The sequence below is a fragment of the Strix uralensis genome, chromosome 10 (genome assembly GCF_047716275.1).
Source record: "Strix uralensis isolate ZFMK-TIS-50842 chromosome 10, bStrUra1, whole genome shotgun sequence".
NCBI lineage: Eukaryota > Metazoa > Chordata > Aves > Strigiformes > Strigidae > Strix > Strix uralensis.
The window spans coordinates 23,767,767-23,788,082 of record NC_133981.1 but is presented as its reverse complement, the minus strand read 5'-3'; the positions used below and the strand labels follow the sequence as shown (position 1 = coordinate 23,788,082).

Sequence of the window (20,316 nt, the reverse complement as noted above, 5' to 3'; positions counted from 1 at the left end):
TGTTTGTCTGAAATATTACCCAAATAATGTAGGAAATATTCCACCTGATTAGCAGGTGTAAACAGGTAAAAAGAAGGTTAAGATTTCACAGAGAAAAGAATCACAGAATCACAGAATCGTCTAGGTTGGAAAAGACCTTGAAGATCATCCAGTCCAACCATCAACCCAACAGTGACAGATCCCAACTACACCAGATCCCTCAGCACTAAGTCGACCCGACTCTTAAACACCTCCAGGGATGGGGACTCCACCACCTCCCTGGGCAGCCCATTCCAACACCCAACAACCCGTTCTGTAAAGAAATGCTTCCTAATATCCAGTCTAAACCTTCCCTGGCGCAGCTTGAGGCCATTCCCTCTTGTCCTATCGCTTGTAATTCCATGTTTTGTCTATAATTTCTGATTCAATTTTCAAATTTCTTAGTACTTGAGAAAATAAGTACAGCTGGCCAGAACACATCGGAGGAAATTAAAATTATGGAAACTGGAAGATGACATGCCAAATTTTTGTGTTCAATGACAGTTTTGTGCACAAGTGATACACTGATGATCTCTAAAGTCTAATGATTGTGACCTGGGCTGAGACGCAAGGCTTAACCTATGAGCCGTGCAGTATGCAAGACTCTGCACTGTCCTATCCAATTTTAGGGGATGAATCTCCACCTCTGATGTCAGGCCAGTTGCCAGCCCACCAAAGTTTCCTTTTAATTTTATTAAACAGACATTGCCTTTTTTTGTTCGTTTTCCTAAACAAATTCCTAAATGGTCATGCCACAACATGAGACCTCAGCAGACTTGCAGCATCTTTCTCATGAGTTCCCATCAGTCCATGTCGTTGCTCTATCAATGCCTATTGCAAATCCTTTAGCTTGAGCGTGGGGGTGGGAGTGAATATAGTCCCAGTTTGTGCTGGGGCAGCACACGAGCACCTGTATTAGCTCTGTTCAGCCCAGGCTGCACCTAGTATCATTTTGCTCTGCCAAGGTAGAGGGGAGTGAGGACTGAATACATTTTTATAGAAGAGGACTCTCTGCTGATTATCCATAAAATCAAGAGGGACCACAACCTGTCTCTCTTCAGTACTGGAAACCAACTGAACATGTCAGTAAGATGCTTGACAGAGCACTAGGAAAAATATGAGTTATGTTTGCAGTTTGAAACGAAGTTAATTCCCAACATTGGACCAGCTGTAGTCTTCATCCAACACAGTTAGGACTGTGAGGTAAGGCAAGATTATATTTATAAAAAAACAGGAATAAGAGGGAAAATAATGCAGTAATATATTAAAAACAAGTCATACAGTTATTTTTGAGAAACCTAGTAGGTCCATGTGTGTGGCAACAACACTGCTCACTTTATGTCAGTAAAAACCAGAATGAAATGTTATTGTGAAAGCTCTCTTTTTTCCCCTGGAATTGTTGAAAACAGCAACATATACATGATCCCTGAGCATATCTGTTGCATCTAAGAAGCTGACATTTTTGCAAAGGAATATCAACATTTATCTATTGCTTTTTAATATGTAATTCAACATTAAAAGCTTTTTTTTCCACATTTTATAAAAATGTGAAATGCAGACTTGTTTTGTCCTGCATATGTACTTTGTCATGTTTTTTTTTCTCTTCAAATTACTTCAGCTCAATTTGTTTTATGGAATACATCTGTTTTATTTAGACCCGTTGTTATTTTGCAACCACCCATCCTGTGCTGACGCACAGTCCCTATGGTTCAGCAATAAAATGACCACTTACTGCTCACTCTGGCAGGAAGGAAAATTTAGATGGGAGTAACAAAGAAAGTAGCAAAGTAGTCTCCCATCAGTGTGCATGTGGGTGGTGGTAACGACTTTGCCTGAAAGTCACCAGGAAAAGCAATCCACATTAAAAACACCCAACCTGGCTCTTATCTCTGGAGAACATGGAGCTTTCAAGCCTAAAGACATTTTAATATCTGTTCACAAAGTTACACAAAGCTGGTGTGTGCAAGCTATTTAAACAGCTGGTGACTCTTCATTGTGCATGGTTGGTTTTCAGGAATTCTGGATATCTGCTCGTGAATGCACCTGGAGTTATCATCTTCTACAGTTTGACTAAAGGAAATTCAACAGATAAAAGGTTATCAGCTGTTTTGTTGCTGTGCAAAGATTGTTCCTCCCGTCCCTAAAATATGCAAAGAGTAACATCATTAAAACAACAGTAATTTGCAAACAAATTACCAAAGCTTTCCTCGTGGTGTTTCAGATAGCTCAAGATGGAGCACAAAAAGCAGTTAAGCTGGAAAAAGGATACCTTAGGCGAATATGGCTGCAATGAGGCAGTTCAACAAAACAGAAACCACAGTACACTTGTGGCTTTCCCCTTTGACTAGAGAAGTAGGAAAAATGTTAAATACAGCAAATGTTCTCCAGCCACCACACACAGAACAGAGCTGCATACAAGTAGGGAGCACACAGGGTGTATCTATCCAAAAAGAAAGAGACACTTCAAAGTTTTCTAGATTATTTACAAGGATACCTATAAAAATCTGACTTGCATTAGAGAAGTACAGAGGTTTGTTATTTAGTGAGGGAGAAGAGGGTCTTTTAGCTTTAGAAATGAGAGTTGTATCTTTCATTCTACTAGCTATGCCTGAGGTTTATCTTGTATCAGTCACAATAAAACTCTGTTATAACATCATGAGGTAGAGGACAGGAGAGGAAGAAAGTGAATACAAGGAAGCACTTGGCATCTACTATAGCACCTTTTGCCAAAATTGCTGACAAACACGCATTAATTTGGAACAAAACATGCCTGAGATGTAGAAAAGGACAGATGTATCCCTACTGCATAGTCCAGGAAAAATGTCAGGGGATTAAATGGCAAGATTTTCAGAAGCAGAAAGCAAGGTGAGGCAGCTTCTTCACTGCTCACTTACCAGACCTTATATTCAGAAGTGTGGTACATGCAGCAGGCTCTGTGAAAGCCATGAAATACACCATGCAGACTGTGGCCAACTACAAATACCATCTTCCATCTCACAATCTGGTATTTTCTCTGGAAAGGCTTCTTTCCAGTGGTGTTCTCTCAGCCATTTAATTTAAACTAAATAATTTCATTAGTTTTCCATGCTTACCAGTATCTCTGATTTCAAAATTAATAATTTTTTTTAAAAATCCAATTTTGAAAACAGAAAATCTGGGAAAGACCCAGAAGATAGTAAATCACATTTCTGCTCTAAGCTATGCACTGTATAAACTTTCCTGCTCATGCCCTTGTGCCATATGATGCTCACTGATAATATGAGATCATAGAGCTTTGAAAGACAGGAACAAAACCAAAGCTGTGATGGTCAGAAAAATAACATTATAAATGTAGGGAGAAGGACAAGGGTGGAAGAAGGTGAATGTATTCACACATGACATTATAGCCACAGGCACTGCTGCTTTCATTAATTACTAGAGGTCTCCAGTGCTCCAGTTTTCCAGGCATTACCACACAACACTGCTGCAGCTCAGGTGCCTCCTAAAGCAGCCTCTAGAAAAGTACCCCAAATAGAAACTATTTCATAAGCTTGGGCCTTGGCACTTTGAATCAAATGAAATCCTCATAAATACACTTGTAAAAATAGATTGGTTTCTTATATGAACTTAAATAGAAGGGATGATACAGCGGAATTACGATGCAACTTTGACTTTTACACAAAGAGATTTGTGCCAGAATCAACAAAGGACTAATCTGAATTTTAAAATTCAATCACTTTGGAACGGATCTTTACCACTGCCTAGATTTATGCTGATTTCTCAAACTGTATTTGTGAAGTTTTGTTGTTTCATGATGTCTGTGGATTTGGCAGTGTTGATGCTGTCCGGTGAGATCAACTGCTATGTTTTCTTAGTCCAGTTTAATAGTCATCAGTACTGTTGTGGCCATCATACCTGTGAACCTTTATGACTTCTGCACAAAGTTATATGTGTCCTGAGAATGTATTGCTAGGGAAAAAGCCAAATAGCGTACAACTCATGATGTTAAGTGGCTGAGCAAATGGTGCACATGTGTTTTTACTAATGCATATTGAAATGTCATATGCAAAGATGGCCAGAGAGCATTTTAGCACAAATGGTTTAAATGCATTGCAGAGCATGAAGAATTATGATGCTGTGGTGAATGGCTTATACCTATCATCTTACCAACACATTTTCTATGCCTGTTGAGTACAAAGCCCTCTGCACAGATCACTCTGTGGTTGACACAGTAGAATGATCCCAATGTGTTCACACATAATTGTCCTCTGGAACAAGCGTGAGCACCTGTGAGGCACTCATCCAAATCTATATCAACGTGTTGCAACCAAAAGGGAAAAACAGAATTCTATTAGAACAATTTCTGAAATGAAACAACACTTCTTTCACACTGGAGATGTCTAAATGAGGTGTGTTGGAGCTACCGCATCAGCACCATGCTATAATATATACAGTGTTACACTGAAAATAGGGCTGGAATAAACCCTCAGAGATCATCTAGTCCTTGCTTGCAGCCCTACACTTTTGTAATTCCAGAAAGAGCCATTCTTAAAAACAGGCAGTCACACAGATGCACTCTTTGCAGGAAACCTGTTCCAGTGCACCACCATCAAATATTTACTTTAATATAGATTATAAATGTCCCTTGCTACAATTTAAACTCACTACTTCCACTGACATTTCTGAATTTTTTCACCTCCTGTAGGAAAATGATTGCCTTGTAATGCCCCTTTTGATTCTGACATTAATTAATCAAATTAGCTTCCACCACACTTGAGTAAGCAATGCAAAGTGAATATTTTATCTGGCGATATTAAATTCCCATTTTCTTCACAGACTATCTAGAATTTAATGAAAATTAATTGTTATTCAATAAGATCTGAGATTATGAGGGATGTGGATCACTTGTGAGCAATTCTGAGCATCAGAAGCATCTACTTGCATTTCACTGCTGGCTGTTACTGTTCCCATACTTACAGATTTATAATTAGGGTATGTCACAGGGCATTGCTTCTGACCCCCAAATCTCTCCTGGGCAAACATATCCTTTGTCACTACCCAAATATGTCCGTTTAAAATTTATATAATGTGAATGATCATGATGCTGCTTTAGAATTCACTGTTCCCCATTGTGCAGGCCTGAACTTCAGTGTCAAGTGAAAAACATGGAGCTGGACCAGCTCACAATGGCACATTCTTCAGAGCACTGAAGCCTCACTGAATTCAGGATTTCAAGGCAGGCAGAAATAAAACCAAACAAAACAGGTGACAGAGCTGTAGCTCTGAGGGGGTTCCTCAGGACAGCAAACATGCCCATGTCCTGCTAGGTGCTCCCATCCTCGGGAAGAAAAGCTGCATGTCCATAGCTGTGTACAGAGACCCTGGGGAGGAACAGTAGTGTGAAGAGAAATCAAAATGGCTGAAAAAAAGCCTGGAATGTCAGAGGAAAAGAGCACAAATCCAGGCTTGCCTTCACCTGAAGTCCCCAGGTAATAGGCCCACTGGATAGCTGTGCTTCAGGAGTTATCTGTGAAGCAGATCTGGTATTCCTTCTGCCAAATGGTCTCTGTGCTGCCACTTGCAATTCACATCACTGAAAATAAGGAACCCTTGGAGAAATGCATAGCGGTGTGAGATCAATGAGATCTATATAAAAGTGTTTTAACCATGTCTCTGTGGTGCACCTGAACCACTTACCTTCACAAGAAATCCCATCGGCCATGATAGTATATCCAGACAAACAAGAGCATACAACATTTCCTTCCACAACACTGCAGATGTGCTTGCAGGGGCCATTATCTATACAAAGCAAAATTGCAAAATACATTAGCATTCACAACACAGATCAGCTGAAGTTACAAACCTCCAGGTCATCCAAATATCATCTCAGTTTAGGCAATGGGGAATGCAATTTGTAAACAATCTGTCCAGGCAGCCCTAATCACTAGTTACAACCCTCCTATTACACAGAAACACACCTGTGCCACTCCTACCTGTACTGTGCACATTATGCTGCACAGCTGCACTGCTTACCTTAAACTAAACAGCAGGTGTGTAATAAACCTGAAATCAGAGTACAGCCTCAAATTACTTCCTCAGGTTTCCCTTGACAATTCCTCTGCCTTATGCCAGAGGTAACAGATTAAGGATGTGTGCTGAAATCATATTGGTGAAGGGATGTGTGGAATTTTATTCCAGCTCTCTAAGCATCTGCAGTTTACACCTCCAACATACCTTTACACTTATCCTGCTCTTCTTGTAAGGACATGATGAGAAGAGGCTGAGAAGGAGAGGCTGCCGGAGGGATGGTGGCTTCTGCTTCCAGCCTTGTCACCTGTCCTCTGTCAGGATCTGTAAGGCAAGGGAGGCAGATGAAGATCAGGGACAGCATCATCTCCACCAGGCACCCCATGACAAGGGTCCGGGTCCCATTCATCCCAGTCCATCATGGTTTGTAGGAGGAAACGTTTTGGTGACCTGGACAACTGTCTATGCCTGGAGGTGAACAGTCAGTTTTGGAAGGTGCCATCTGATGTGAACAACTGTCCCACAGCACATACACACATAGTGCTGCATGTTAATGGAGATGCTCACAAACGTCATGGACACAAATCAGGGAGCTTGGCTGAAAATAGCTTCTGTAGAGTAAAATATTGCAACACCTAATGAATCAAACAGAAAGTGTTAATTTTAATTTTTAAAATGCTGCTATATTGTAAAGACAGTGGCTGTCTTTCATTCAGTCTATGACAAAAAAAATAGCTGAACCTAAAACAAGTCTAAACTTATTCTGTACATCCTGTTTCAACACAGATGAAAAGCAGATGTTCACCTTTACAAGCACAGGATACTCTGGAATGACTTTTACACAGCCAAGGGGAAAACATGACAGTTGCTATCTGTCATGAAGATTTTCAACAAACAGTAATGTTAAAGGTATCAAACTAGTTTAAAAAAAGTTCTGTTACATTAATAAGAGTAATCCAGTTTATCAATACCATCAAAACAGAAACGTAAATCCATAAGGCTAAATTCTTCCTTAAGAGGGATGGTCCTGTTCCCATTGATTTGAGTTCAAGTGTCACTTGGAGCAAAGTGTGAGCCACCAAACAATGACAATATTAAATGATGAAGTGTGATTGCAATACAGGTTTCGGGTACAGGAAGAATGATTTCATTTAAAAAAAAAATTAAATCACAGATATACAATGGGCTGTGACACAGAGGTAAATACAAGACACCTGCTTGTGGCATATGCTGAATGATTTCCCCAGAAGGAGAGCAGAGAAGTGAGAAGCAGCTTGTGAAGTTTCATCAATGCATGCTTTCTCCTTGCCTCATAGAGCCACTCCAAGAACATCACTTCTTTCAAGCCTCATGAAAAAGCGACACACATTTTAAAAAACGAAAGTTAAATACAAAACCATTCACGGTCTGGCAAAGAGCAGGAAATGTACTGGGACAGGTACAAATACAAAAGCATCAGATATAATGACGGGAGTAAAAATTACCAATGGTATGAGATTTAAAACTGTTTGGTGTGGGTCTCCATGCACAGACCACATGACAGATGTACACACACACAGAGGAAAAATGAGAAATAAAAGGTGCCACATTGCCAGGTAGAGCACAGTTAGGCAAGTGTAGCAAGTGAGGTGTCCTGCCCTGCCATCTCCCTCGTCCAGCCTTTTATGTGACCCAGGACTCCAGAATGACCCTTCCTCACCTCACTCTTCCAATGTGTCCCAGACATCTCACTTGCAGTTCCCTACCCTCGCAATCCTCTACCTCAACTGAGCTCTGTAAATCCCTCTACACTTCTTGGCACAGCCATAAGCACTGCAGTCTTGCAGATCTGCCAAGAATACTGACTACCCAGATACAAGATGTATTAACCCAAATCTGCACTTCAACGGAGAAGCAAAGCAAAGCAAAACAAAAACACACATATGTTCCAGGTGAACCATCAAGCCAAATTTTGCAGTGCTAAAATAAGAACCATTTTCTTTGCCTCTTTTGGATTGGGTTCCTTCCCCAGAATTTTAATATAAACAACAGAGCAGACAGCTGCCGCAGAAACACTGTCAAACACATTATTGATGTAAGTGCTGCAACATCATGTTGAGGAGAATGACATAATGAATGCTCATTGTTTGGCTTGGGCGGAAAGTATTTGAAGTCTAAGGAATTTTGTCACTGGATGGCAACACTTATTTTGCTTGTTAAATAACTGAAAGCACTTGTAACTAATATAAGGTTTCAACTTTTCAAGTTATCTGATTTGAAATCTTGCCATTGGAGAACTCCAGACATCAAAACAATTACAACACAACAGACTTTCTTTTCAAGACTTCCACCACACTAGATATACTTAGATTTTGTATCAACTGAAAGATGTTAATGATTTTAGATAAAAATCAAAGTTCAGGAAGCAATGCTGTCTGTCTGAACTGAGTAAAGTTTATCTAAAGGAATGCTAACTGTAAAATACAAAACAACTCTAAGAAGAAAAGGTATTTCATTAACAATCTTCAGAAATCCTCTTCTGAAAATTGAAAACAGTCTTGATTTGAACATATTAAATACCACCCTGATCTCATGCTGCCAATACACAGTAATAAGGCATAACCAAGTTTCCTAAATGGTTGTTTTTCTTTACGTTATTAACCTGTCCAATGCATCAACACCCATAAAAAAACCTCACAGAAACTACAGAGAAACTAATGAAAAGCCTGGTAGATCAACGCAGGTGGCACAAAGATACCGTCATTCATGGTGTTTCCTGCCCATTTTCTCACCTGGAGAGCAGCTAGTCCCATCATCTTGCAAAGTGAATTCTGGAAAACACGAACACTTGTAGGACCCCACGGTGTTTATACACAAGTGCTGACAGAGTTCCCCACCATAGATAAGACATTCATCCAGGTCATCTCCAGGCAGGTTATTTGACAGTTCAGCTTCATTACTGATGGACAAAGCTTCGTTGTGATCGTCCGTCTCTGAAACTAGAACAGAACAACACTTGCTGGTTCTCTAACAGGTGTTTTAGCATTAGGACTGTACAGTATGAATTGTTTGGTCACACAAACTCTAGATACAGTCAAATCTACCCAGAAGAGTTACTCCAAGAAGAAGAGCAAATGAACCCATCCTGAAGATAAGACCATTGTGCTGGAGGTCTACCACCTCCTTCCATAAGGCTGGAGGGACAGACATTTTACAAACGCCACTGAGAAATGGGGTGACCCTGGGAGGTCACACGCTCACCTTTCACACTGACTACTAACACCATTGCTAGTGCTATTTGAACTAAGGTATCACATTGAAGTCCCATCTGAAACTTGCCCCACTGAAGAACCACACTGAATTTCTAATTTCATGAGAAAAACTTACCAGCTGGCTTGGAAAGTCTTTCTGACACCACTATTAATTTATTGGCTACTTCTGTAGCTATCATTACAAACATTATGGGACCCACTTAATAGCGACATGGCTATCCTACCTACTGCTTTTAAACACTGGCAAAAGCACTATCCTTTTCATTTCCTGACCAAGTTTGACAAGACTTTCTGCGATACTAAAATAAATTGTTCAGCGAGTTTCTCAGTCAGCTTTTCTTAAACACATACATGCAAAATTCCTTGCTCAGTGAGGTCTCAGCTAGGTCAAAATAAACCCTTACATTTGTTGGCAAAAGAAAATACACATTTCGCTCATGAGAAGAGAATGGACAAAAATTGAACCCTAGCATATGCAGGAGGTTACCATGCAACTCATGCATGACAGGTGGCTGCAGTGTGATACTGGAAGGAGCATGTCCCCAGGCTGAGGGAGGAAGCACAGCTGTCCAAGCTCCAGATTTGTCATGGTGCCTTTGTCATGTCTCTTTGGCTGCAGGGATTTGACTCTTTAGCATCACTATGTTCATATGTTGAAAGAGTGAAAAGAAACTTGCACTGCTCTGGGGCTTCTCCAGAGTGTGCTGTGAGAGAGCTGCTGTGATGTTCAGCAGTACAACAGGAAATCTATTCCCAGGATATTTCACGGGTATCACAACAATCTATAGGACTACTTTGGTCGGAAAAACTTCATAATTTGTTTTATGCAGAATCTTTCAGGATTGTTTCTGCTCAAAGACAATGACCAGCTTCAACTTTGCTTCTTACCAATAGCTTGTGGTAGGTCTCTGTGCTATGTGACTCAGGGAAAAAAACAAAAAAACCCCCGAACTACTAAAGAAGGTATGTTTTAAGGATCAAAACCACATATTTTTTTCTTTTTCAAAACTGTTTTAAGAACAAGGAAGTCTATACTTTATCTGAGAGGTAAGGCAACTGTACCTCTGTAGCATTACTCCTTCCAGCACCTCTCTGTAGGACCATGCGAGGCAGAGACCTTATCTGTAATGTCTTCGAATCATAAATGGACACTTACCCTTCTCAGGTGTCACTGTTGGCAATGGTTCAGGATGCCGTTTTATTTCTGGATGGATAAAGTGATCTCCCCCTTCACAGCAGGACAGCATCACATGACTGCAGGGGTAGCCCAGATTTATGTTGGACTCGCAGGTCTTCCCCTCACTCCTTAATCGCAGGCCCAGATTACAGCAATCGCAGCATTGCTGCAAAAGAAGGAGACTATCAGTAACAAGGATTTAATACAATCCGCTTCAGGTATGAGCCCACACACCCCCCTGGAACTGCTCTGCACTTTCTTTAATAGTGGAGCATCTGGAAAAGCAATTAGGGTTTAGACAGTTGCAAACATCAAAGCTTTACTTGTGCTTGTTTTTGTCATCCTGCACAAACGTGTCAACTGCAACCAGGCTAAACACAAAGCCTCGCTGTGACAACGATTCCAGCAACTTCGCGTGCAAGGGAGCAGCGGTGCTGTAGATCACCTCTTTCTGGCCCTTGCACACAGCCGTGGCTTTGGATATAGTGTATTATAAACAAAATAATACAGATCTATACCTCTTCGCATTAGATCTCAAAAAATGGTTAGTTGTTTGAAGCATGTGAAAGGAACTGTAAATATCTTGCATGGACATGAGGATCGGCAGCAGCGTCTGAGCTCTGTCAGTAAAGACTCTTTCTTCTATGCACCACTGCCCTGCAAACCTACTGACCTTTAATCACTGCACTGTCCTGGACAGCATCCCGCTGAGCCAGTGGCTAGAGAAAGACCAAGGTATATTTTATGAGCTATTTGCCCTCCTTTTCTTTCCTGAGTGCCTCTACGCAGCAGCTTCACTGACAGGTTGATGCAATGGGGCATCCCTGATATGTAGCCTCTCTTGCAGTTTCCTCTGCTGGAGGTAGCAGACAAAAACTGTGTTGTGCTTTAGTCAGCCACATACAAATCACAGTCAAGCGACAAAAATACATCAGATAAATGATATCAAACTCAAGAAGTCCATACTGCATATGCATGGTGGATACCTAATCAAGCAAGGAAGCTGAGGAGCTGTAAGTCTGCTACAGAGGCACACAGGAGCCATATGTGAAGTGAAGATGCCTGTCTGGATTTAAATGTAAGTGTCCTGACAACCCTCATCTATATATATTTAGGTGCTTTCACTGACAGAAGAGTTATAAAATGCAGAGTCTCCTTCCCCCTGCAACTCCTTTGATAGTCCAGACATCCAGCCCAGCAGCACTCATTTATAGTTTGCAGCTACACTGAAACAGCTTCCCTGAACCAAGAGAAGCGATTTCAGTCTATTCAAATATTCAGTCTAGGAAAAGGCGTCAGACACATAAAATGAAGGTCATAATTCAAACTGGCACCAGTTAGCTATGTCAACACAAAGACCAAGGACAGAACAGAAGAAAACTGAACTAAGCTCCTGCTTCCCACGAGAGATCTCTGACCTGAGGAGAGCCAATAAGAGAAGCAGTGTTGTAAGGGTTGGACGCAGTATGGAAAGGGAAAAGAATCACGTTTCATGATTAGCAATCCTAGATTGGCATTCACAATAAACCAGAGTCTGTCTCCACTAGGCAGACAGGGAAACTTGCCTGCTAACAGCTCAATCTGCAGAAATCCGTCTGCTGAGTCACTTTTTTCAAGATTCAAATGCTGTAGCTTTAGGGCTTCTTGAGCATTTCACATGCAGTATGTATCCCTTGCACGCTCAGTCCAGTACCTGTGACTACAGCTCATGTTTTATGTCCCTGCTTTCTAATCTGAAAAATCCTCAGACATCATAAATAGTAGACATCATTCACATTTGCAAATATGCACAGCCATATAGAGCTGCCTTTACATGCCCGAATACATGTTTGCGAAAAATTTACAGTACAGGTCCTTAAGATGCTGAATTATTTTTGATGCTAAATGGACTAAAGCATCTTTCCAAAAGAAGTATTAAAAACAAAAAAAAAAGATTTAACTATAATGGATTGTTGTCATGCTAGAAAAGAGAAAAATCCTGGTTTTATCCTCCCCCAAAAATTTTACTTTCTGTAAATATTTTTAGTTTTGGTACAATTTTTTCAGCTTCAGTATGCAAAATAAAAGAAGTTAAGGATAATACATATTTTTACTGAATTATTGTAAAAAAAATGGAATATTTGCCTTAAAGAATATGGCTTTTTTCAGTCATAGTTTTGGTTCACAATTTATCCCATGTGCAGGCATCACAGAGAGTATTAAATCAGTCATACACCTTTGGTTCACATATTTTCCAGATGAATACAAGTGTCTCATTTTCCAGTGAAAAAAACTTGTTCGTCAAAAAGTTCCTTTTAAAATGCAAAAACTTGAGTATCTTGATCTTCTATTAGCTATGTTTTGAACTTCACCAGAATTCTACAACTGATATAATAAAAAATATGACTATTTTTACATTGCAATCAAGAAACATACCTTAAGAACCACTGTTTGATTCACAACTATCTATGTTTCTATCAAAACTATCTTTGCTGGAATCCAGCATAATTTGATTTATGATGGTGGCATCCCCATCTACTAGGAAAAAGTCCCTAAGCATGTGCTTTTTGTATTAGAGTAAATAATTATTAAAAGCAGCCTAAGATTAAGTTGTATTGAACACAAGCTGAATACCTGGATCTAAAGAAATGGCACTGCTGCATTCATCTTGAAGCAAAACTAAGGACCCCATATCTAACATGCCTGAAGAAGACCTACACACGTTTGTTACCTGGAAGTAAAACCCTTGGCTTTTGGCAGGACAATGTAAACATCGTGCAAAGTCTTTGGGGCAACGAACTTAACTTTCCACATTCCAGACAAACTTCTTCATCTGCACAGAGCAGTCATTAATAGAGGAGCGGATCAGGGAAAACACAGCTATACACTGTCAGCATTTTCTGCGAGGCCACCTCTGAAAGAATGTTTAACTATAATAAAATTAGAAAGCCTTTCTTAAAGTCTCGATATTTATTAATTTTTATTGTTTTTTTTCAAGCAGTAGCTGCAATGACTAAAGAGCTGAATGAGCTAAAGAGGAAGGCAAAGCTGTTCCTTCAACAATTTTATCATTTCAGATGGTTTCTCTTGAAGGAAAACATTACACTGGAACTGACATGAGGAGCTATTTGTAACTTGTTTCAGTTCAGACAGGAATGATGAAGTTTTTCCTCTCCGATTCTTTCTCAGGATAGCATGTGTGATAACACTTACTCTACGGCTTGTGCTCTGTCTGGCATGCAAAAGGCTCACAGTGAAAACCTAAGAATAATAATTTTGTCACACTTCACAAATATTAATGTCTTCTCCCAAATGCACAAATTCTCTTTTTATTCTAATGGTAGACTCCAGACCCAAGTAAATAATAAGTTCTGAAAATGACAAATTGGCATAGCTAATTAAACTTTAAACTCTGCGGTAGACATCCATGTATTTTGCTTTTTCAATGAACAATTATCTGCAAGAATCACCAATGTATAAGAACAGACAGAACTAATCAGTTTCCTGCTGAGACAATGGAAGCTGCACTTAAACTTAGATATAGCTATGTAAATTATTATCAGAGTGAAATGACTTCTGAAATGCACCCTTCTGGTAAAAACAAGACAAGCGATCAAGGAAGATGCTGAATCTTCAAACTGGTTTAAATTGGTTTGGCTCCACTGATTTTCATGAAGCAAATCTCATTTATATAAGCTGAGGCTGTGGCTCGTGATTTGTGATTTGAACCATTCGTTAATGGTCTGCCTTTATTTATGAACAAAAGCTTCCATCATCATCTAAAATGCTTGTTCCTCTAGCCCATCATTTTGTTTAACTGAGAAATGAGGCTGCACTTCAACACTGTAGCCAAGCAAACTGTTCAGTAATGGGTTTTGCATTACATCTTCTATTAAGTTTTGCCCTATCATTTTGTAAATCCTTCCACATCATAGATATAAAAACTAAAATGGTCTTTTCAGCTACTTCCAAAGTGAGGAAGCAAAAGTAATACAGCAAGTTAAATCTTAAAAATGGAGATGGAAATAATTTGATCCAACTTTACCATAAAGTTTTAAAAGGGGCTGCATCACCAGCCAACTGAAACCTAAATGCAAATAGTGTAATTTCCCTGCCACATTCCTGCAACTTTACTATGGAGCAACTCCTGTGCTCTATAACAACGTATGAAGAAATTACTGCTAAATGCAGGAAATGAGGATACCTTGAATTCGGAACAAAACCTACTGAAGCATCAGAGAAACTTACCTTATATGATGATCCTCCACAGGGATCACTCTCTTCTGGTCCGCACACGTCTCCTTCCTTTGCAGCAATCATGCCAGCCAGGCAGCTGTTCTCCTTTACGGTGGAGACGCAACACTGCTTCTGAGCAATTCTGCAAAGGATCACAGAGGTCAACTATTCACTGACATGGAAAAAAACCCCAAACCTGTTGGATTCGTAATACATTCCACAGATTTGGTCCCTCTTTGACATGTGTGTCATTACTAGTATAATACAGAAGATACCACTGGATATCTAAATATTTGCAGGATGTATTTTTTTCTCATTTCTAATAAAAAGATGTACTGATAAATGCTGAAGTAGTCTCGTGTTTAGGTCACTGTCTCTCAAAGTCTCGTCACCAATATGCCTTACAGCTCATCTATATTTGGGTAACAGTCCGTCTTTCCCACGTTTTGCTTCTCAGAAGTCTTCAGAAATAGAAAACAGACAGAAACCTTCTTCCCTAGGAAGTGGGGAAAGGGAAACACACCCGTACACACTTACTTCTTCACCAACTAGAGGACTGAAACGCTGGACAGGACCTAAGGAAAGTGTCACATCACAAAATCCCTAGAAACTCTCCTTTATAGCCCTGCAGATTGTAACCCTTCCAGATTAAGCCTTCCTCTAACTTCAGTTATCAAAGAGAAGGTTATGGGTGACTTGATCACTGTATACTTAGGGAATGTATATTTCCTATATATGGCTCTTCAAATCAAACCTTTTAAGAAGATTCAGTGAAGGTTAAAATGAAACATTAAAAATCTAAGTGGCAAATTCCTAAACGAAATTTAATAGATGGTCACTGAAATAATAAAACACTCTTCCCTACTATTTTAAAGTCTATAGTGGATTTCCCCCCCACCCCTTCCAAGAGGTATGTGCTTCTTCCATGCATATACAAAGGGCAGACAAAATCACACAGTCCCTTTGGCTTTACTTCATGACCCTGCTTCTCAGCCCATGCAGCATGGAGACTAAGAGCACCTCAGGAGGGGTGTGTGTCTGGTCCCAGGGTAGGGAAGGGCCGCTACGATGGGGAAGGGTGAGGACTGAGAGCTGCAGGCCACAAGAATTCTCCTGACCAGGTTACGTTGAGCACATGACCTGTAGATTTGGCATATGTGACACAGACGAACGTGTTAAAATTCAGATGAAATGATATATTATGTTATGAATAAGGGTAAATTTCTGTTCTGGACAGCTTTGGCGGCATGAAGAAATTAAGCAAAGTGTTTGTTTTCTCAAGAATAACCTTGATGTGTAACTATCTTTTGCTGATGCATTGTCACAGGGCACGCTGCCTTATGGGGCACCCTGGTAATGATGAATGGGAGGTTGATGCATTTTAATAGCCAGCGCCTCATAGCAAAGCAATTCTCCTGCAACAGAAATATTTGCAAGCAAACAACTTCTGTCAGTCAGATACCATTATTACTGCAATAAAATACATTTGTTCTAGGACACAAAACCTCTTCTGAGAAGAACTCACAGCTTTCATCTTAGTGCTTCAATTAAAAAAAAAAAAAAGGGAAAGGAAAGGGATGTCTCTTATTCTAGCAGAAACCAGCCAGCGACAGCCACTTAGACACTTTCCTGATACCAGTGGCCTGTTGTAGCAGCTTTACGTTAATATTTTTATGCTGGATAGCATAAGAGAGGTGTAACCAGGAAGCAGTGGTTTGAGTTTGATTACAGGAAGGGGATTACCACCTCCATGTGCCTTGTTTTCAAGGAAATTAGTTTTCTAATCCAGTATTAATTGCCAACTGGGGAAATACAATTTTTTGAGCAATGAATGGTTATTACCCAAATATATTCAAGTACCAGTAATTTAACTATTATTGCTTACATAAGATGTACAAACTTTCATTAAAAAAATAAATTAAAAAACCACCTAACTGAAAGTTATTATTGTTTGCAGAAATGACAAAATGATACTAGAAGCATTTTTATATGTGCAAATTGTTTACCATATCAAAACACTGAAATCTCTATAGATTCATGTTCTTTTGAAATGTGACATTTGGCCACAAGAAATTCCTTTCATGTATGAAATACATAGTAGAAACAGTATTGTCTGGAGCACTGGAGTATCACTAGCCATTTTTTATTTTAGTATTTCTTTAACTATAAGCTACTCTATTACCAGAAAATGAATTGGGAACAAACAATGTTAACCACATTCTCTTGTTTCTTCACAAACCTACTCTTCAAAGACCAGATAAATGAGTTGTTGGTTCAAAGAAGATTCAGATCATTTCTGCTTTAGGGAAAGAGTTAATGAGCTAAGATTAGTGAAATTACATCAATATATTAAACTGATGTGAGTCTCTAATTGGTACACAATGTCAGCAAAAAGCAGGATTCATACTTGTACAGCTGATGTAAGTGCCATCCAGAAACATTGTTCTGTTACGATAAAAGACATACCAATTATGAGATAAAAACTACTATACTGGGTCAGATGAGATTTCATCTAGCCTAACATCCTATTTCTGATAGATCCAGTGGTACAAGCTCTGGGAGTAATTTTACACCTGGCTATCAATCTAAGGATTTCCTGTAACTTGCTTTATTTGAAATTCATTCATCTAGTTACTACCCATGATCTCTTTTAGGTAGTCCCAGTTCCCATTCTGCAGTTAGTGTTGTTGGTCACTACACTGAGATAGGCCAAGTTGGTACATGAATGTTCCAGAGACATCAAGATACATCAACAAGTACCTTTAAGTTTTTGCCACTTGAAAACCCCAAAATGACATTTGGATACAACAGACACCTCAGTCTGCAACCTCTATATAAACAATCTACAGCCTCATTAGACACAGGGAGGCTTCACTCATTTGCCTCAGCTGAAAAAATCAATCCTTCTGTGCAGTGATGGTCACTTGTAAAACCCAAGTATTTACAGAAAACTATGGCAGAACAGTAACTAATTTTTACAATTAGTAGATATCTTTTACTTTTAAAAATCTTTAGATACTGAATCGAGGTCGTGGCAGACTCCTGGGAGCCTGCATTACTTGCAGGCATTCTGGCAGACAAAACAGTACACTTAAGTTTGGATATGTGCACAGTGACCAGCTCTGCACGCTGGCATGTCTCCCAGTGGGAGCAGTAAGTTTTTGTCTACGCTTTCAAGGTTCTGAGGGCACAGATTTGAATACTTTTTACATGAAATGTTTTCTTTACACAGAATATTTACAGGTGGTTTTAAATCTTTAAAACAGGGACACAACTGAAATTTTGAAAGTAAAACAACTGAACTCCTGATCTCTTATTCTTTTAAATCCCAGTAGATTTACAGGGACTGAAACATTTAGAACCTGGCTTTTTCATCTAAACTCAGCCTCAGATGTGCAGGTGCAACTCATTAAGGTATTGGATTTGCACCTACTTAGGCCAAGGCTGGAATTTTTTAATCTGTCTTTACTTCATATACAGTTGGTATGTGTCAGTTATGTCATGCCAGATCCCAGTGGGGAGGATTTTAATCTCCCACTAACTTCAGAAAGGTGCAGTGACACTGACTTTGATAAAACCGATTATGCCAAGCTTTTTTAAGGCTGAAAATGTTGGGATGGCTATTAGAGAAATCCATCTGGCTTTTGATGCACCATGTGAGACTCAGGTAACTTTGCCTTCATTCCTCCCTAAGGCCTGTTTCAGACTAGGAGGGAGGAGAGAGAGATGGGATGAATTGCAGCTAGTGTAAGATGTTGTCCATGTTACCCTGCACCCATTCTTCTTTTCTTGCTGTGCAGTTTGAATCTGGCACCCTCACTCAGACCAGATGCTACTGATACCAGCCGCATTATCACAGCGTAATGGTCCCCCTCCGGCTGAACGCAGACATCAGAACCAGCAGCCATTCATATTGGACAATAAACACATCATTTAATGATATGGATAATCATTGCATTTAGCACTTGCCAAATGGAAGACAAACTCTGCCCTTCTATTTATCTGCAACTCCACAGATGCGCATAAAACTGGGAAACAAAAAATTGTGCTCTGCTCACATGAAAGAGGAAAAGAAACCTTAAAAGGCTTTTGTTTAGATTAGACTTTGGGGAAAGGGAGGGGGAAAATCATTCTTTCTAATTTGCCATGACATAATGCCAGCCTACCAATAATTTATACAATGAATGGAACAGTTCTCAGTTTCCTGGACATCTCACGAATTGTACAATCATTTGATTTCTTCTAAAGGGCTGCTCTTTGTTAATCTAAAATGCTTGGTTTTGCCTTACGTACCTGCAAATATCACCATCCATTCCACTTACAGGGATTTCTGTGCACTCCCCGTTGTCTATAGCCCACTGTTGTCCAGCTCCACAGCAGCTCTCAATCAACTCCTTTGTGGAACCTGTATAAAACATACACCCAGATTTTTTTGTATGGAATGGATTGGTTTTAACTCTGTTTTCTTAATTGAGAAGATCTTTAAAATAACAATAGTTCAGCTTTTTCTTATTTTTTCTTTTTTTCTTTCCACATTTTATTTGGTTATATGCAAAAAAGAAAGAGGCAACTGATGGCTGCCATATCTTGACATAATCGATGACCTGGTAATGTCTTTCAGGGAGAAACAGCAGAAGCAAATTAGATTTTTAAATACAATAAAAGACATAACTGGTTTGAAGACAACTCCACCTTTGACATCTCTGACCAAAACCCCTGAAAAATCATCCTTGGCCACTTAACGCAAGTTGATTTAATAAGTCATTAGGCTGTTGTAACAGTGCCTTCACTACCACTAGCTGGGCTAGCATAAAGGTCTCCAAGTAAGGTTCACAGCAAATGAAATACAGTACACAGAGTGTACACGAGCTTGGTATATGGCACATACAAGCCTCAGTAAACTACCCTTACACCAAATTGTAAATATGAAGTTTCACTGATGAATAACAACAAACCCAAATGTATTCCTTGTCACGGTCCCTTAAAGTTCTTGGTATTTAGCAAGGGTGGTTTTAGTAGGCTTGACATATGTAGCATTAAGAAATTGTTTCCATAAGACAGATTAAGAAATTTCACTCCTCAGAATTACCTGAGTACATATACCTAGAGTGCCCTATGGCTGAATTTGAGGGTTCAGCTGGTTTAAAACTATAATGAAAAGGGGGTGAGAGACATAACCCGAGTCTGCTAATGAGCTCATGTAAAACACTGGCACCAAGATGTAGTAAAAGAGATGGACATGTAAAATGCTGCACTAGTTTTTACATTTTTCCTTGCGGATTTCCACTTAAGATGTAAATTTTCAGGTTACAATGAAAAATGACTTAAACTAGTGGATTTGCAATATACTACATACCTACTGTACAGAACAGACTCAGGTCACATCAGACTAGGCAGAAACAGTATTTTTTGGAGTCTATACAGAAGTTTACTTCACGATGGGACATTTGCCATGCTGCTGTGGCGCAAACACCAAACAAGCACTAACATAAGCCAACTAAACCGATGCTGGAGTGCAAGGAGCCTGCTCTGTGGCAGGAGCTGGCAAGTGCTGTGCTGGGTCTACAGGAAGGTTTCTCCTGCGACTGCTCATGCAGTGGATGGGCTCCACTGCACGAAGCATGTGGTCTCCCCCTTACCAGCTAACAG

General features: G+C 39.7%; 2 protein-coding genes across 3 annotated transcripts in view; one reads left to right on the top strand and one right to left on the bottom strand.

Moving 5' to 3' along the window:
* Window positions 1–20,316, top strand: part of LOC141947550 (uncharacterized) — a 491,575-nt gene that overhangs the window by 350,896 nt on the left and 120,363 nt on the right. The window lies entirely within an intron of this gene.
* FBLN2 (fibulin 2) overlaps window positions 1–20,316 on the bottom strand; it is a 106,713-nt gene that overhangs the window by 17,182 nt on the left and 69,215 nt on the right. Inside the window, exons 3-9 of one of the 2 annotated variants that reach the window (XM_074879014.1) lie at window positions 18,961–19,072; window positions 14,680–14,809; window positions 10,432–10,618; window positions 8,796–9,002; window positions 6,232–6,348; window positions 5,695–5,796; window positions 4,165–4,305 (exon numbers count right to left, since the gene is read on the bottom strand). In XM_074879014.1, coding sequence (XP_074735115.1) covers window positions 4,165–4,305; window positions 5,695–5,796; window positions 6,232–6,348; window positions 8,796–9,002; window positions 10,432–10,618; window positions 14,680–14,809; window positions 18,961–19,072 — 996 coding nt within the window. The remainder of the gene's footprint in view (window positions 1–4,164; window positions 4,306–5,694; window positions 5,797–6,231; window positions 6,349–8,795; window positions 9,003–10,431; window positions 10,619–14,679; window positions 14,810–18,960; window positions 19,073–20,316) is intronic. The other variant, XM_074879015.1, reaches the window with a different exon arrangement.